Below are 16356 nucleotides of genomic sequence, written 5' to 3' on the forward strand. Positions count from 1 at the left end.
AGTGATTGTATTAGTATATGAGTTTAATTGGTCACATTATCATAATTGGCAATTAACGCGATTTAATTTATGTGTATTTGTGTTATAAGAAAGCCTTAAAGTCTCAAATGAGTTTCGAGTGTCAAAGCTGGTCAGCTAAAATATAAAAATTAAACTGTTACAATTTCCATTAACGCCGTCATCATCTTCACATTATATCATTATCATCTTTTAAACGTCATCATTTGCGTCATCATCGTCATCGTAACAACATTAGCACTAGCGACAAATGACAAAAATGCAATCTAAACAATCTCCTTTGCCAACAGCATCAACAACATCTTCAAGGAAGCTAATAACTGAACCTCAAATACATCAAAATAAATTAGCTTTCTTAAATAATAGAAATGAAAAAGGTTCAGCTTCCTTGCATTACAACTCCTTCCCATGTGACTCTGAATATTCAGGACCGGGGCAAAATGACAAGCTTTTTCATATTAGACAACAGCAAAACCAACAACACCACCAACAGCAAAAATCCATCGAACAATTAATAAACGTCCGAAAATTTTGCATGAACAAAAATTACTTACTCAACAATTTTCTTGGCGGCTTTAACAATTTTTTTGGAAAATCTCATTTCTATTTAAATTTACCTTTATGGTTATTAGCAAATCATTTTCAAACAAAACCATTACAAATAAATGAAAAAACAAGACCAAATCTTGTTCAAAGCACTGAAAAATTGCACAAAAGTCACCAAACCCATGTTCATCAGAACCATCAACATCATCCAAAGTTTAAAAACTACCAGTACTTGTTAGTTCAAATTTACTTTCTTACCTTCGTATTCGGCATCAGTCAGATGGCCACAGCAGCAGCAGTAGCAAGACAGTCTCGTACGAATCTGCACCGCCAACACGCCTACCACCTCCGTCGGCAGCACAAAGCGGACTGGTTGAAGGTTGAGAGTCCACGCTGGCAGGAACCATGCCGCGGAGGAAGCAAAGATCGTTTCTGGAACTTCGACGCACAGCCCTTCAGCAACTTGAACAACAAGAACCTTTTCAACTTCGATAACTGGCACAGAGATCTCCAGAACGCTGGCATAACGATCGGCTACAACAATGACTCCGATAATAAAAATTCTAGTTACATAGAAGAAGATGGCGACGTTGCTGTTTATGATAATTATAACAGCAGAAACCGTCATGATGATGATGATCGTTGTTCCAAGTGCAAACCAAATAATTCTGTTGATGTTGCACAAATTGAAGGTCATCGCAGCAGTTTGAAGAGGAACCGGGACCGCGTTCGAAGAAATAAATTTTTCAAACTCAACACTGGAAAATTGAAATCTCGACTCAACTCCGTTGCGAAAATGACATCGCATCTAGTGGTGAAGGTAAAGGAGCTCAAAAAAGTTTATGTAAGTAAAATTTCCTCTGATAGTTTTGATATTTTTTTCATTTTTTTATCGTTCAAGTCTTGTCAAGGCAAGGTGTAACAATTAGCTTTTTGTGGCTGAGAATCATTTTTCGTTCCATTTTATGTTTCTTAAACATTAAAGTAGTGTGCTGTTTATTTGTGTGAATTTATTAGAAGCACTTATATCGATCTAATGAGTTTTTAATTGAAACATTTTGACAGAAATTTTTTTTCTGCCAATAAGCACCACACGCTCTTCTTTTGGAAAATGTAAAAATTTATTGACTTGTACAAAAGTTCAAGCACCGTTGCAACTGCAAAAAATTGTTGCTTTGTTTCTTGGCTTTGTTACAAATAACTAATTTTCAACAGAAATCATCGAGTAATGACATCTTGAAACTATTAAAAGGGGTTATAAATATTCTGAACAAATATAAATAGGTGATGAGATGGTGTAATAGTTGGTTCCGGATAGTTGCAGTGATTGAATTCAAATGCAAAAAACCACGCGTTAATATTCGCTCCATATCACGCTGATACCCCAGTTATCACATTAAAGAGTAACTATCTGACACACAAATTAATAAATCAACAAAATATAATAAAAACAAAAATACATTGTATTGTACGTAACGCTTTTTTCTTCTAATGATATACAAAATGTCTTGCTCCTTACATCACAAAAAATGTTAACTCTATTCTTTATAAAATACACTTTTTTCGCAGAGTTAATTCTTAAATCATTTCATACGAGAAAGAATGCGTCAAATATATTAGAAGATGGTTTAAGAGTATAACTGGGTTTTTTTTTTAAATCTGTATCGATTTCAGTGTGAATATAAAGAACTTCAAACTTTTCGTTTCATATTTAACTGATCTACATGCATCCTTTTTCAAGTTTTACATTTATTTTGTATAAATTCTTTTTTTCTTTTTAACTATAATTATGTTTACTTTGACATTCATCTTTGATTTTATAATTGTCATTACTTGATCTACACGATCGTTCTAGGGTGAGGACAGATTCAATGATTCTTTGATGATCGGTGACCTCGAAATGCAAGTCTTCCAACTTTTTGGCAGACCGAAACTCAAGCAGGTACGTTGAATAATTTTCAGGGGCTGTCCATACAATATGTCAGGTCACTTATTGAAAAGTTACAAAACGCTTTTATTTTTTGTTCGTTTGAAAGGGCTAAATTAAAGATCTCAGTTTTTTCGTTTCTAAAAAAATTATTTTACAACTAAAATGCATTTTAAGATTTTTTAAGCAATATTCCAAGTATAAAATTGCACGTATCTACCCTGATATTTAAATTTCAAATCAAGCATTGTGGTAGGATTGCTAATAAACATAGTATAATTTAACTTGCAACGTTGAAACCGTTAGCAGTTCGGAAATACTTTTTTTTAGAAAAAATTGATAAAATACGAGTTTAAATTGGAAAATGTGCAATGTAAATTTAAATTGGAAGATGCTGTTTTAGCCCTTCACAACATTAAAACTAAGCCGAATAAAAATTGCTTACTTCATTTTCAAATATCCAAACCTTCCCGAAAAAAATATCTGATCACCCCACTGAGGGCATCAGTTAGGGACAGCTCTTTATTGTGATGGATGGTTAATAATTTGAAATTTGACGTATGGATTGGTTACTGAAATTGGAATATTAAAAAACTGATCGGTGTAGAAAAATAAAGTGACTAAATTATTATAATAAAAAAATAAAGATTATAGAAATTAATCATTGACAGTCAGCTAACGCTGAAAAAATTGAAAAAAGCGGCGAAAAATTGAAAATTTTAATATATACATTTTTATCTTATTAACCTCTGATGCTATTTACAGTGAAAGAAATATTTTTTAGTTATATTTAAAGATTTTATTAAATTTTTTAAACACATTCATCCGTTACGGGAATGGTTAGCCTTGTCTCGCTACCAGTGCGTGATAATCTGGTTTGAATACGGTCTGATGGTTTGTACTTTACATCCTTTGTAGCACCAAAGTTCATCTTTAAAAAATCTAATGGTCAAGTATTTTTTGTAAAAATTAGATATCCGAAGAAAGTTATGAATCTAAGACAGAACTTGAAAAATTAATTTCTGTTTGATTTCACAAAAGATTGACAAAGTAGAACAACTAAGTACCAAATAAATTGACATACAAATAGATAGATAGATGGATTGATAGATAATGAATAGATAAGAAATAAATCAATTAAAAGTAAATTAATTGGTTATTGATTGATTTGCTGGTCGCAATCTATGATTGATGCCTGATTAATTGCCGGCAGTAATTATTTCGGTGCGTCGCACACCTCATTAGCATACATCTCAGTTCATTCGCTCGCTAATTTTAATAATTTATTCAACAGACTATTCGAGAAATGATTCGACAAATAAAATAGTAGTGTGCATTTGTCGATGGTGTGACACTCATTCATTCGTTCGTTCGTTCGTTCACTTGTTCATCTGTACACTTGTTTGTTCATTTGTTCGGCTACCCATTCATACATCCTACATTCATTTCATCATTGATTCATCTAGTCAGACTTGAAATTTTAATTTTAGGAATTTATTCAATCGATCTTTTCCACATTGGTACGACCATTCTTTCATTCAGTCGTTCATTCATTCGTTCATTCAATAACTACTTTATTTATTCATTCATTCAGTCAATCGTTTGTTCATTCCATCGTTCGTTCGTTTCTTTCATCGCTTGTACATTCACGGTTTATCCAGTAAGTAAGGTATAATAATTCATTTAACAATTCACGCAATTCATTCATTCATTCGATCGATCATTCGTTCGTTCGTTCTTAAATACATTCATTCAATTCATCTATTCATTTTTTTTTCTTTCGTTCTATCATTTACGCTTCTCTTAACATTCAAAATCATTACTACCATTCAATGATCATAGCTTCCTGTCTTGCGTTCAGTTCACCATTTCTCTAAATTTCCAACAATCAATTTTTCATCAAGAGACAAGAAATTAAGGAATGAGTTCAAACAACTTAAAAACATTGACAAAAAATGTGTGTAATTTTTTAATTTATTCCCTTGATATTATTATAAATATAAACTGAAAAAACAAATGAATGATTTATAAAATATGTACGTACATTTTTGTGTGAGTTATAAGTATTTATATATATACACAAACAAGCTCGTAACACCTTCCTTCCAGGCAACAATAGTTCTTAACAAAACATGCAGGCCTACAGGCATACACACACAGACTTGCACAAATGTCAAAACACACACGCACCCACAAGCGTACTTATGTATAAAGAATACAAGCAAACACAGGCGTACAGCCACATAGACACGCACGGACAAATGTACGTACACACACGCACACAAGTAGCGACAATGTACGCAAGTTAAGTAAGCAGGCAGCATCGCAACCTGTCAAAATAATTAGACGCTGAACCCGACTACACTTTTTAAAGATTTGTCACGGAGATTTCGGAGACGGTTTGTGCTAGATGCACCCGCGATCCCAAGTCATGTGTGTCGAATAGCTGTTCTTTGTGTCATTTCTCTCTCTCTCTCTTTCTCTCCCTTTTATTCTCTTTCTACTTTTCTCTCTATATTTCTTTCCATTTATTTATCTTCAGCGTTAAATTTGTTAAATATTTTCTTCCTTTTCTCTTTCTCCTTTCATCATTTTATGTTCACCTATTCATTTTGTCATTTTTCATTCATTCATAACATAAAAAAATGGCAATAGTTTTACATATTATTATCGGTAAAATTCAGTTTCAGTTAGTTTGTAAAGTACAAAGCTTCATAACTCACTGCTTTGTTTGCCAGCGTGACAATGAAAGTCATATCAGTCACAATAAGTTAACACTGTTCGTAAATTATTTTCCAATACAAATATTTCATTATATTTGGCTAGCACAATTTTATGGTGAAATAAAAAAAAGCAACAATAAGAACAACGAATCAGTAAGAGAGTAATTGAACCTCAAAACCAAAACACCATGGACCAGTTGCAAATCCGCCACTCGAACATGAAATCCATCGTCTCAATGGTGAAGCAGACAACTGAGGACCTAGCCAGAATGTCGGTGTACTGGGACAAAGCCGAGTTCGGGGAGCTCTACAGGGAACCTGGCAAATCGTTCGGAGCACATTTTCGTGAGATTTCATTAAACCCGGAGTGTGGATTGTACCTGGTGTTGTGCAGGCTTCACTGCATTCTAGGGAGCTTCAGGGAGAGGCCTTACTCCAAGAAAGGGATTGCTGAGATCAGAGCCATCAGGTTTCTATTTTCATTTAGAAATTTTATATCTGTTTAGGACACTTTTTAACGATCAGGCGTAGAAATTCGTATCCGATTTTTGTTACAATTTTTATTTAAAAATGTGTATTCATTTAATGTTAATTTATAAAAATTATTAGCTTTTGTTTAAATGGTCGTTATTTCATTTATAGCAACAAAATATATGCCCAGCAAAAACATGGCATCGACTTGATATGTTAACACGAAATCTTCGACAGTCAGAAGGAGGGCATGGTGTCAAGGTCGATTCGTTATTGGCGGGACTTCCTGATCATGAGGGACATGCATAAACTGCTGATCAGAATCAACCAGGACATGCTGACAGCGGTGGACAACATGAAGAAACGTCACAAACCACGTTTCCTTCAACAAACACAATAACTTAATCCATTCAACATACGCATGAACGAAATAAAGGATGGAATAAAGGAAGTTTTGTTTCAGTTTCATTCACCATTGTTTGCTTTATTTTTACTTACGATGTATTGTTTATAATGATTATGTACGCCGAAACGATGTACCGATAATACTAACAGCACCAAACCAAACAACAGCAGTTGAAATGTTTTTGAATATAGCTAAATTGTAAACGAACTGATTGACATCCTAAAAAAAGTGCGTTAACCATACAAATAAGAATAATATAGTACTACTACTACTACTACTAATAATAGAAATGCCATCAAATCATTTGCGACTGAGAAAAAGAAGAAATGGATTCTCACACAATTTGCTGTATTTAATAAAAAACATTTCGTTTGTTATTCGTGCTTGCCCGTTGAAATTTTGTTGTCAAAATTTTTTATAATTTGTATTCAACTCATTTTAGCATCTATTACTCTTCCTCTCTTTTATTCTCTTTCTCCTCCTCTCTCTTTCTCTCTCTTCCTCTCTCTCTCTCTCTCTCTCTCTCTCTCTCTCTCTCTCGTTTTTTCTTTCCACTCTTTCTTTTATAATATTTTTTGTATTTTTTATTTCGTTTAATAATACTAATCTTTTTTTACATTTGATGATTTGATTTTATACATTGAAATATATTAGAAGTTAATGTTGGTCTCTATATTATGAACAATTTTTTTTTCATTTTGAATACGTTACAATATCACAATATAATTTGTTCTAATTTATTTTAATCACGTAAAAAATCAACATAAGAACTCATGACTTTGTTCCATATAAATGAAATATTTATGAAAATATGTTTTATTCTACAATGTTACTATGCTTTTCATAGTCAATATTACAAATGTTTGACATCAATCATGAAAGAGAGAAGACCATGACTATACATTTATTTCTATATATTACCCTTATATCGTATTATTTGTTTTACATGTTTATTATATTTTTTCAAAAAATCCAATAAAAAGTTTGTTTGTGTTGATAAAATTGTTTAATAAAATCAATTTTTTTTTAATTTGTAATTAGAGTAATTTTATATAATAAATAAGATTAATCAATTATTACATAATTAAAATTTAGATTATAGGAATATTGAGATAAATCAATATTCATTTTAGTTTTTCAATATTTTAATTGTTTAACTAGCTTTCCATATTAGACAAGTGAACATCTGATATAATGTAAGAGTTAATGCCAATATCAACTTACACATCTCTACGATCGCCAAGTTTTTTTAATAAATTTTTGTTTTTATGAAATTATTTTTTTAATCATGTCGGCCAGTTTTGGAAATCTCGTCAAATGGGTGAGTAAAATTTAAATATTTTCTTGCTTTATTAAATGTTAAATAATTTAATATCTAATTTAATTTTAGTTAATTTAATTTTAATATGTTCACTGTTCAGTATATTTTTAAAATTTCTTCACATTTAATTCCATTTAAATTAAAAAATAGTAACATTTTTTTGGTAACTTCAGTTAAACACATTCAATCTGGATGAAACAGTTAAAACAGCAAGTGATCTTAGCAATGGTGTCTGTCTGATTAATGTTCTCAGCCAAATGTTTGTTTTCTGGGGTCTTTTCTCTTCTCTGAAAATGAATCTGTAGATTTTTTAAATTGAAAAAATTATAAATTCAACAACTGATATTTTAAAATATAAATGAATTAATTAATAATTAATTAAACATTTTTTAAATAAGTTGGGAAAGTGTATCTCTAATAGTGTTTATGACATAATGTTTAGGTTTACTACACTATACTTACTAGATTTGACATCGGATAGGTTTGCTATTTTTCAAAATTTACAAAAGAAAACATTTATATCTTTTCAAGATCTTCAACATTTTTCAATGAAGAATGGTCATCCAAATTAAAAACAGACACATCCAATAATTGGCGATTAAAAGTAAATGTTAATTATTATTACATTTTCCAATTTATAAATAATCTCCAAAATTAATACAAAAGTATGTTATTGCAATGAATTAATAATGCTTATGTGATAATAGTGATGAAATCTACAAATGAAATTTTTCCATTTCTATTCTATTTTGAAATTTAGATAAATTAAAAAAACAGATTTGTAAGCAAATTTTAGTACAAATTTTAAAGAGTAGATAAGAATAATTAATAAATTTTAAATAGATTAATGTAAAATAACCATTTTTAATTTTAAAAATTTTTTCATTTTAGGCTAGCAACTTGAGAAAAATTTTGAAAAAATTATTGGATTTTTATCACCAGGTAGAGAATTTTTCAATTTCAATTTTGCTTAATTGGTTTTGTTCTAAATTGTGTTAGTTGTGTTAAAAAACAAACAAACATGATATTAAATGTTAAAACATGGTCAAATCAGTTTTTTAAATTTTCTTGAATAACTTTTTTACTAAAATTTTATTAAATTTTTTATTATTTTTTTTTTTATTAAAATTTAACAGGAATTACAATTTAATGTTCCTGAAAACCATCAACCTGATGTTAATTCAATAGGTTTGATATCTGAAACTTTTAACCAAATGGTCAATCAGTCAGTTCTTGAATCACTCATTCAGTCATTCATTTTGTTATTCAATCAGCATTCAATTACTCGTTCAATCGTCCAATAGTTTATTCAATTATATAACCAATCAATCAATTATTAAATCATCTTACTAACCAACCATTTAGTTATTTATTCAATGCTTCATTGGATTGTTATCCAATGAAATTTCTCATAAATTTATAAACCTATACTGACCAATCATTTTTTTAGTTGTTTAAATGTACAGCCATACAGCCAGCAATACAAACCGACAATATATATATGCATACATACAGTCAGCTAAGTCAGTAACATCTGACAACTAATTAAAACCACATACACACATACAAACACACACAAACATACACAAATATATATATATATATATATATATATGTATATATATGGATGATGATACATATGTGTATATGTACATACACGCACATACTCAAAAGCACCAATACACGCACACACACCCACAAACACACACACAAACACTCACATACATGGCCACACACCTACACACACACACTCACAGCGGAGAAAAATGATGAAAAGGAATCAAGCAAGTTGATTCAGTTGCTGCTTGGCTGTGCGGTGAACTGCGACAACAAAGAGGAATACATACAGAGGATCATGTGCATGGAGGAGTCTGTCCAACACTCCATCATGCTGTCAATCAAAGAGGTGCTCTTCTTATTTTACATTCACTACTAGTTGAAATCATCATTAATTGTCATATAAATGGATTACTACACGCACACACATCCACACACAGCACATATACATCCACACACAAGCACACATACACACACACATACAACAAACACGCACCAACGCACACACACACACACACATTAATATGACATTAATTTATAATATGCTTGTTATCTTAATTTATTATTAATCTTTCATTCAATACATTTTTTGATAAAATTTTCCAGTTTTTTTTTCTACCAAATTAGTAATTAAATTTTGCAAACTCGATTAATTAATGATAATTTCATAAATAGCAATACTTATTTCTTTACTCGTTTGTATGTATGTTTGTTTGTTTGTTTGTATATATGTTTGCTTGCTTGTTTGTTTGTTTGTATGTTTATATTTATATCTAATATTTCCCAGTTAATGTTGAGTGAGTCTGTGAATGTAACAGACCATGAAACCCATCATAGCCATGCACAGGTTAATGAATTGATGAATTTGTGTTTTTATTCATTTCCATTTATTCGTTCTTTATTATATTACGTAATTTGAGTATAATAATATGAATTAATTGGGTAAAATCATGATTAATTAATTAATTATTTAATTAATTTATAAATAATTTAAAATTAATTAATATTTGTTAATTAAGTTGTGAACAACTCGGTGGAATTTAAAAAACTACTGAGTGATAATGACTCACTGGTGCACAGATGTAATGAGTTGGACCAGCAAGTCTGTTGTTGTTATTATTATTGTTGTTGCTATTATTATTATTATTATTATACAATTGTTGTTGTTGTTATTTTTATTTTATTATCTTTGTGATATTTTTTCAACATTATTATTATTATTATTATTATTATTTTTGTTATCATCATTTCATCATCATCTTCATTATTTACGACCTCTTTTCTCCTTATCATCATGTAGGTAAGTCATCACGTAGCTGCTTCATCACTATTGTTTTAAACTTCTTTTCAATATCTACTTATGATTCTACGACAGCTTTCATCATTTTACTCGTCATAAAATATTGTCGCGATCATTATGCGATTTGTGTGTATGTATGTGTGTGTGTATGGTGTGTGTGTTTTTATGGAAATAATAATAATATTTATTATTATGAATTTTTTATTAGGTGCTGCTGTTGTCAGAGGAGAGGGCAGCTTTGAAGGTTGAGAATGAAAAGTTAAACCAGAGAGTTAATCACGTTGACATACTTGACGATGCCAGGTGATGATGATGATGTTTGTGATGATTATGATGACGATGTTTGTGATGATTATGATGATGATGTATGTGATGATTATGATGATGATGTTTGTGTTGGTGATGATGATGATTATGGTGTCTGTGATGTGATGTGATGATGATTGTAGTTTCAATGACTATAACTATTATGATTCTAACGGTGGTGATAATAATATCAGCAAGCTTGATGATAGTGATAATGATGTCAAAGATGATGATGGTGATGATGGTGATGAGGAGGATGATGATGATGAATGTTGATGATGATGTTGTTGTTAACTCATTAAAAGGTTTTGGATGGATGTGACAGGTTATTTTGCGAGGTATACAATGTGCTATATACATCAGTTATGCATAGAAACCCTTGTTTTGTGTGTGTGTGTGCGTTTGTGTGTGTGTGTGTTTGTGCCTATATGTGTGTGTGTATTTGTTTGTGTGTGTGTTTGAACCGTGAAATTTACTTTTGAAATGTTCTAGTAATACAGGCTTATAACAGCAGTATTTTGTCGTTGTTTCCATTTGCTTCGTTACTCATTTAACCACTTGTTATTTTTCTTATTGTCACAATCGTTTTCAATATTATTTTGTTAATTTTAAATCAAAACAACCAAACTAATATATAAATAACAGTTAACTAAGAAAAATTCGTTAAGTCAAACAACTGCACTAATGTTTCAAACTCAGTAATTTGTAATATATACATATATAGATTCCTGCTTTTCATATTTAATGGCACCCGAAGCTCTGGTTTCTATAGATGTACCAGAACAATGTTTTTTAATTGTGATTAATCATACATTTTAGCACACACTAGGTTCATTTCTCCATATTCTCTACCTGATCTATACTAAACTTGTTTTTATGATTGAATTCCTTGATAAAATTTAACAACTTTTTGTATTAATTTTCAAAATAAAATTTATTTTGTAATGTAATGTAATGAATGTAATGTCCTGGTTATGACACTGTCCTGGTTATGACATTAAACTGACCCTCACTGCCTTGTGAGTGATGTTGGATCATCAAAGGCTAGGCCCACCGCTTATAACTGTGGTTGCGTAAGGAAGGGCGTCCTGCTTAAAAATTAGCCAAATAAATTACTTGTGATGACAGAAGTGACAATGACCCTCATCGAGGGGTATTTCGGTTTCATCATAGGTAGCCAAACGGCAACCCCCGATTTCGGGGAAAATGTCATCTAAACGTGTGTTGTTGTTGTTGTAATGTAATGAATGTGTCTGCGGGTATAACTGTATGTATGTAGGTAGGAAGAGCAGATGTGTTTCTTTAATGCTGGATTACTTTTGCACCCACCAGCCTGTGAGTATCCTTCCATTTCCACACTTTCAAAACTCGTCATTTTATTCTTTTGGTGTAGTCTAATAGTCAAGGTGCCTGGCATTGCTTATGCAGTGTCTGGGTTTGAATGCGATAGTTGAAACACAATGGTAGTAACCATATCAGTTCGTTTATCACCCAACTTTTAAACTTCTGACCTGTACGAACATGCACGCATGTACAATAATGTAGTGTACGCACGAACGATGTATCGTACGATTTGCATATAGTAGTCTTCAAAAAGTGTTAGCCCAATGTGCTTTTTTTAGCCATGTTAGCATGCAACTGTCTCGTCACGTTACTAATCAAGGCCCACTCTGCAAAGGAATAATGTTAAAATTACTAGATTTTTTTAAATAATATAACAATTGTGGGTTTTTTTATTGTTCTGCTGTTTCGCTAACATGCATATGTCATATGTTGATGCTTTTGTTTGTGTGTAATGTTGGCTCTTAAAGTCGTGTGGCTGAGTGTGACTTCGGCGTTAGAGTATGGCAGTTTTTTTTTAATCATTATTACTGTTGTTATTGTTATTGTTGCTGTTATTGTTATTATTATTTTTTTTATTATTTTTTTGTCTTCATCCAGTACACCGCTTGGCCGAAGGTTTCAGCAGCTGCAAAAGCAAGCAGATCAACTGCAAGATGAACTCTTCAAGTCTGAAGCAAGTTGGTGTTGTTGGAGCTGTTGTTTGTGTTGTTGTTTGTGCTGTTATTTGAGTTCTTTGCTGTTGTTGGTGCTGCTGTTTGGGTTGTTGTTTGAGTTTTTAGCTGTTGTTGATGTGGTTGTTGTTTGTGTTTGGAGGGGCTGTTATTTGTGTTGTTAGTGCTCTCTGCTGCTGTGCTGTTATTGTGGTTGTGTTTGTTTGTTGCATTGTTAGTGTTTGTATTGTTTTTACTGTAGTTTGTTGCGGTTTTGCATCTTAATACAGTAAGTCTAGTTGTAAGTATTCTATTAATACTTTGTTTGTCGTTTAATTTATTATTTTATTAATGAATGTAATTAATTAATTAGCCAATTTTACTCATTCCTTTCAGTGAAAGATGATTACAAGATTAAATGTGAAATCCTTGAGAAGGACCTCCTTCTGATGCAAAATAAGGTTTGTAAAGTTGCTTACACTTTTATTATTATTATTATTATTATTATTATTTTAATACTATTCAATTTTATATTGATAATTAATTAATTATAATTAATCAATTATTAATTAATTAATATTATTTTAATAAGGCGGACTCGTTATCTCGATTGACTGAAGAGACGAGAAACATGAAGGATGAGTTAGACATCCTTAGGCATACATCAGATAAAGTGGTGAGTGACTGAAGATAGTGATGATGACGAAGATGATGTTACTGGTGATGATGACGATGATGATGACGTGGTGATGATGACGTAGTGATTATGACGATGATGAGGACGACGATGATGATGTTGGCGATGACGTCGCTGATGATGATTTTTAATTATCTCTTTCAAATTTAGGCTAGATATGAGATGACAATTAGCAGCTTGAAGAAGAAGATCGGTTTGTATTTTTTTTTCATCTAACATTTATCACCATCAGTGTTACTATAGTTATCATTGGTTTTGTTGTCATGACATTCATTATTACTATCATAATCGTCATCGTCTTGTCATTTTTTTTATCATCAGATGACATGGATGAACTGAGAAATCAGTTGAAGATGACTGAGGATAAAAATGTCAAACAGCAAGAGAAGATATTTCAACTGGAAGAGGTTGATTGGTCGATGGATTGATTGGTTGAGTGGAAAGTGATTGATATAACGATTGAATGGTTGAAATGGCTAAACTGACCGACCAACTGATTGATTGATTGATTCATCGATCGATGATTGATTGATTCATCGATCGATGATTGATTGATGATTGATTGATTGATTGATTGATTGATCAATCGATCGATTGATTGATTGATTGATTTATTGATTGATCAATCGATTGATTGATTGATCAATCGATTGATTGATTGACCGATTGATTGAATTACCTCATCTCTTTGTAAGGAGTTGAAAAAGTCGAGTAGTCACCGTACTCAGTTGGAAGTGCAGAAGAGGCAGATGATTGACCTTCAGCTGAGGGTGACGGAGGAGTGCAACAAGTCGGACAAGTTGCAGGTCGATCTTTCCAGGTGTCAGGAGAGGTTCGCTGATCTCGTGAAGGAGAAGGAGGTTAGTTATGGCGGTGAAGATGATGATGAAGATGAGATTGAAAATGAAGAAGATGATGATGGAAATGGTAATGAAGATGGTGATAAAGATGATGATGAGGATGAAGAAGATAATGATGACGATTTTATGTATTTAATTTTACGTGTGTTAGCTCACTCGAACGAGTGTCATCACATTAACTATCATCGTCGTCGTCGTCATCATTACACTTCGTCATATGGCATTGTTATAATTATTTATCATTAATCACCTTAATTGTCGTCGTCATCATCATCATTGTTATTATCGTCATGATCATTAGAGACTTCTTGAAGAAAGAAATGCCTTAAAAGAAATGAATGAAGAATTGACATTGGGACAATCATCTCTGCCTTGTAACTTCTAATTATTATTAGTAGTAGTAGTTGTAATAGTTGTTGTTGTTTTAGCAGTAGCATATATAGTTTTTTTTTCTTTTTCAAGTATCAACATCTATGAGTAGTAATATTGGTGACGACGACGATGATGATGAGCTGATGCTGATGAGTGCGCCTCTACATATCAGGTTGTTGTTTGTATTTGTTTGCTGTGTTTTTGTTATGTTATGTGTTGTTGTGTTATGTGTTGTTGTTATATTATGTGTCGTTATGTTGTACTGTAGCACGTTGAGATGTTGTTGCTATGTGTTGTTGTTTATTAAAATTAATAAAACCAATAAGTTAATGTTATTACTTTCAGTGTATACTAACATATAAGCAACTTATGAGGGATTTTATCTAATGATTTAAACGCTTCTATTGATTTTGACTTTTATTTCCAACACTATTAACTCTCCATTCCTTCCCAGAAACAAGTTTATGAAACTCCAGCGCGAGAACAAAATGTTGAAAAGTAGAACATCAAACAGTGCTGGTAGCGAGGAGCTGCCCGTTCTGCAAGGACTTCTGGAGGAAAGTAATAAAAGGAATTCCGAGTTGGAAGTGGAGTTAAGGTTGTTGGTGTTGTTACTTTGTTACTGCGTTTCTTTATCTGTTGTTGTTTTTTTGCTGTTTTTATTGCTTTGTGGTTAGAATCTGAAGCAGAGTCACTTGCTCTTGGTTATTTCGTTTGGGTTTTGTCCAAAATGTTACCTGTTTGATTTTTTTTACGTTGTATCAATTTTCGCTGTTGTAAAAGTTGCGTTTTCGAAAACTTTGATTTTGTCGTTAATTTTATTATGGCTTCGAAGGATATTTTTAGAGTTTGATTGGTGATGTAGCTAGCATCAAATTGCGGCTGTTTCATTTAGCTTTTTGAAGTGTGGCCTTTCCATATTGCAATATTTTAATAAATTAAAAAAAATGTTTTTTTGGTTTTATTTTCAGAAGCTTCAATAGAAAAGTGTTAGAATTAGAAGCTGTTGTTGCAGATTTGAAAGACCAACAACAGCAGCAGCAGCAACCGCTCCAACAGTCACAACTTTTCAAATCAAATGACGACTTTGCTTCAGATTTCAACCTTAACTTGGTTAGTTGGCAGATTTTTGTGTGTTTTCATGCTTCAAAAATAGTGTTTTTTTTTATTATTCAAATTAATTTTATTGAACCTCCTCAAAAGTTATAAATTTATTTATATGTAAATTTCTAAAAAAAAAATGTTTTGTCAGTTAATTTCAATCAGTTACCTCCTTCGTATTTAATAATATTTTTTCAAACATTTTTTCTTCAGTTAATTTGGTTTCCTCGTTAAGTCTTCAATCTACCAAATGATCAATCAGTCAGTCATTTAGCTAAACAATCTCTCAACTAACCAATCAATCACTCAATCAATCATAGATGAGAGATGAGATCAAGCAGTTAAAAGAGCAGCTATCAGCAAAGGATCGAGAGATGAAATGCATGGAGGAAAAGTACGCCCTCTACCTCCAAAAAGCCAAACATGTTAGTGATGTCGGCGTTGGTAGTAGTGGCCGTGGTAGCTGTTAGTTGTAGTTGTTGTGTAATGTATAAACGTAACATAGGATACATTCAATTCGTGAGCATGGTTATTTGTTAGACACGAAACCAACAAACATGCAACATACATCCGTCATCCTAAACGACACATTCGCCAGTTATTCCAAGAACAACATCGCAGCATTGTGCCGCAAGACATCGCTGCCTTAACTGACAAACTGGCCGAAAAGGAAACTCAAATTAAACTACTTGAAGTTAGGACGTGTTTCATTTCGTGATGTTCAGTGCCGTTTTTATAGTCGTTTTACAAGGGGATA

General features: G+C 31.8%; 3 protein-coding genes across 3 annotated transcripts; all 3 read left to right on the forward strand.

Annotated features, from left to right (window-relative positions):
- Positions 1-268: 268 nt before the first annotated feature.
- HELRODRAFT_159537 (hypothetical protein) lies at positions 269-3022 on the forward strand (the record flags this gene model as incomplete). Its single annotated transcript, XM_009011417.1, has 3 exons — positions 269-1384; positions 2420-2506; positions 2822-3022. The coding sequence occupies 3 exons, from the start codon at positions 269-271 to the stop codon at positions 3020-3022; spliced, it is 1404 nt and encodes a 467-aa protein (XP_009009665.1).
- A 2380-nt stretch (positions 3023-5402) lies between these two features.
- On the forward strand, positions 5403-6085 carry HELRODRAFT_159538 (hypothetical protein; the record flags this gene model as incomplete). The annotated part of the gene is made up of 2 exons (XM_009011418.1): positions 5403-5683; positions 5923-6085. 2 exons carry the CDS (start codon positions 5403-5405, stop codon positions 6083-6085), a joined length of 444 nt encoding a protein of 147 aa, XP_009009666.1.
- A 1500-nt stretch (positions 6086-7585) lies between these two features.
- On the forward strand, positions 7586-14372 carry HELRODRAFT_62008 (hypothetical protein; the record flags this gene model as incomplete). Its single annotated transcript, XM_009011419.1, has 14 exons — positions 7586-7671; positions 7944-8016; positions 8304-8354; positions 8549-8600; positions 9170-9318; positions 9757-9836; positions 10026-10071; positions 10478-10572; positions 12517-12596; positions 12966-13030; positions 13162-13245; positions 13417-13459; positions 13588-13673; positions 13962-14372. Coding segments are annotated over 14 exons (1401 nt in total), but the record flags the coding sequence as incomplete, so codon positions are not given.
- Between the last annotated feature and the right edge of the window lie 1984 nt (positions 14373-16356).

The sequence above is a fragment of the Helobdella robusta genome (genome assembly GCF_000326865.2).
Source record: "Helobdella robusta unplaced genomic scaffold HELROscaffold_1, whole genome shotgun sequence".
Lineage (NCBI taxonomy): Eukaryota > Metazoa > Annelida > Clitellata > Rhynchobdellida > Glossiphoniidae > Helobdella > Helobdella robusta.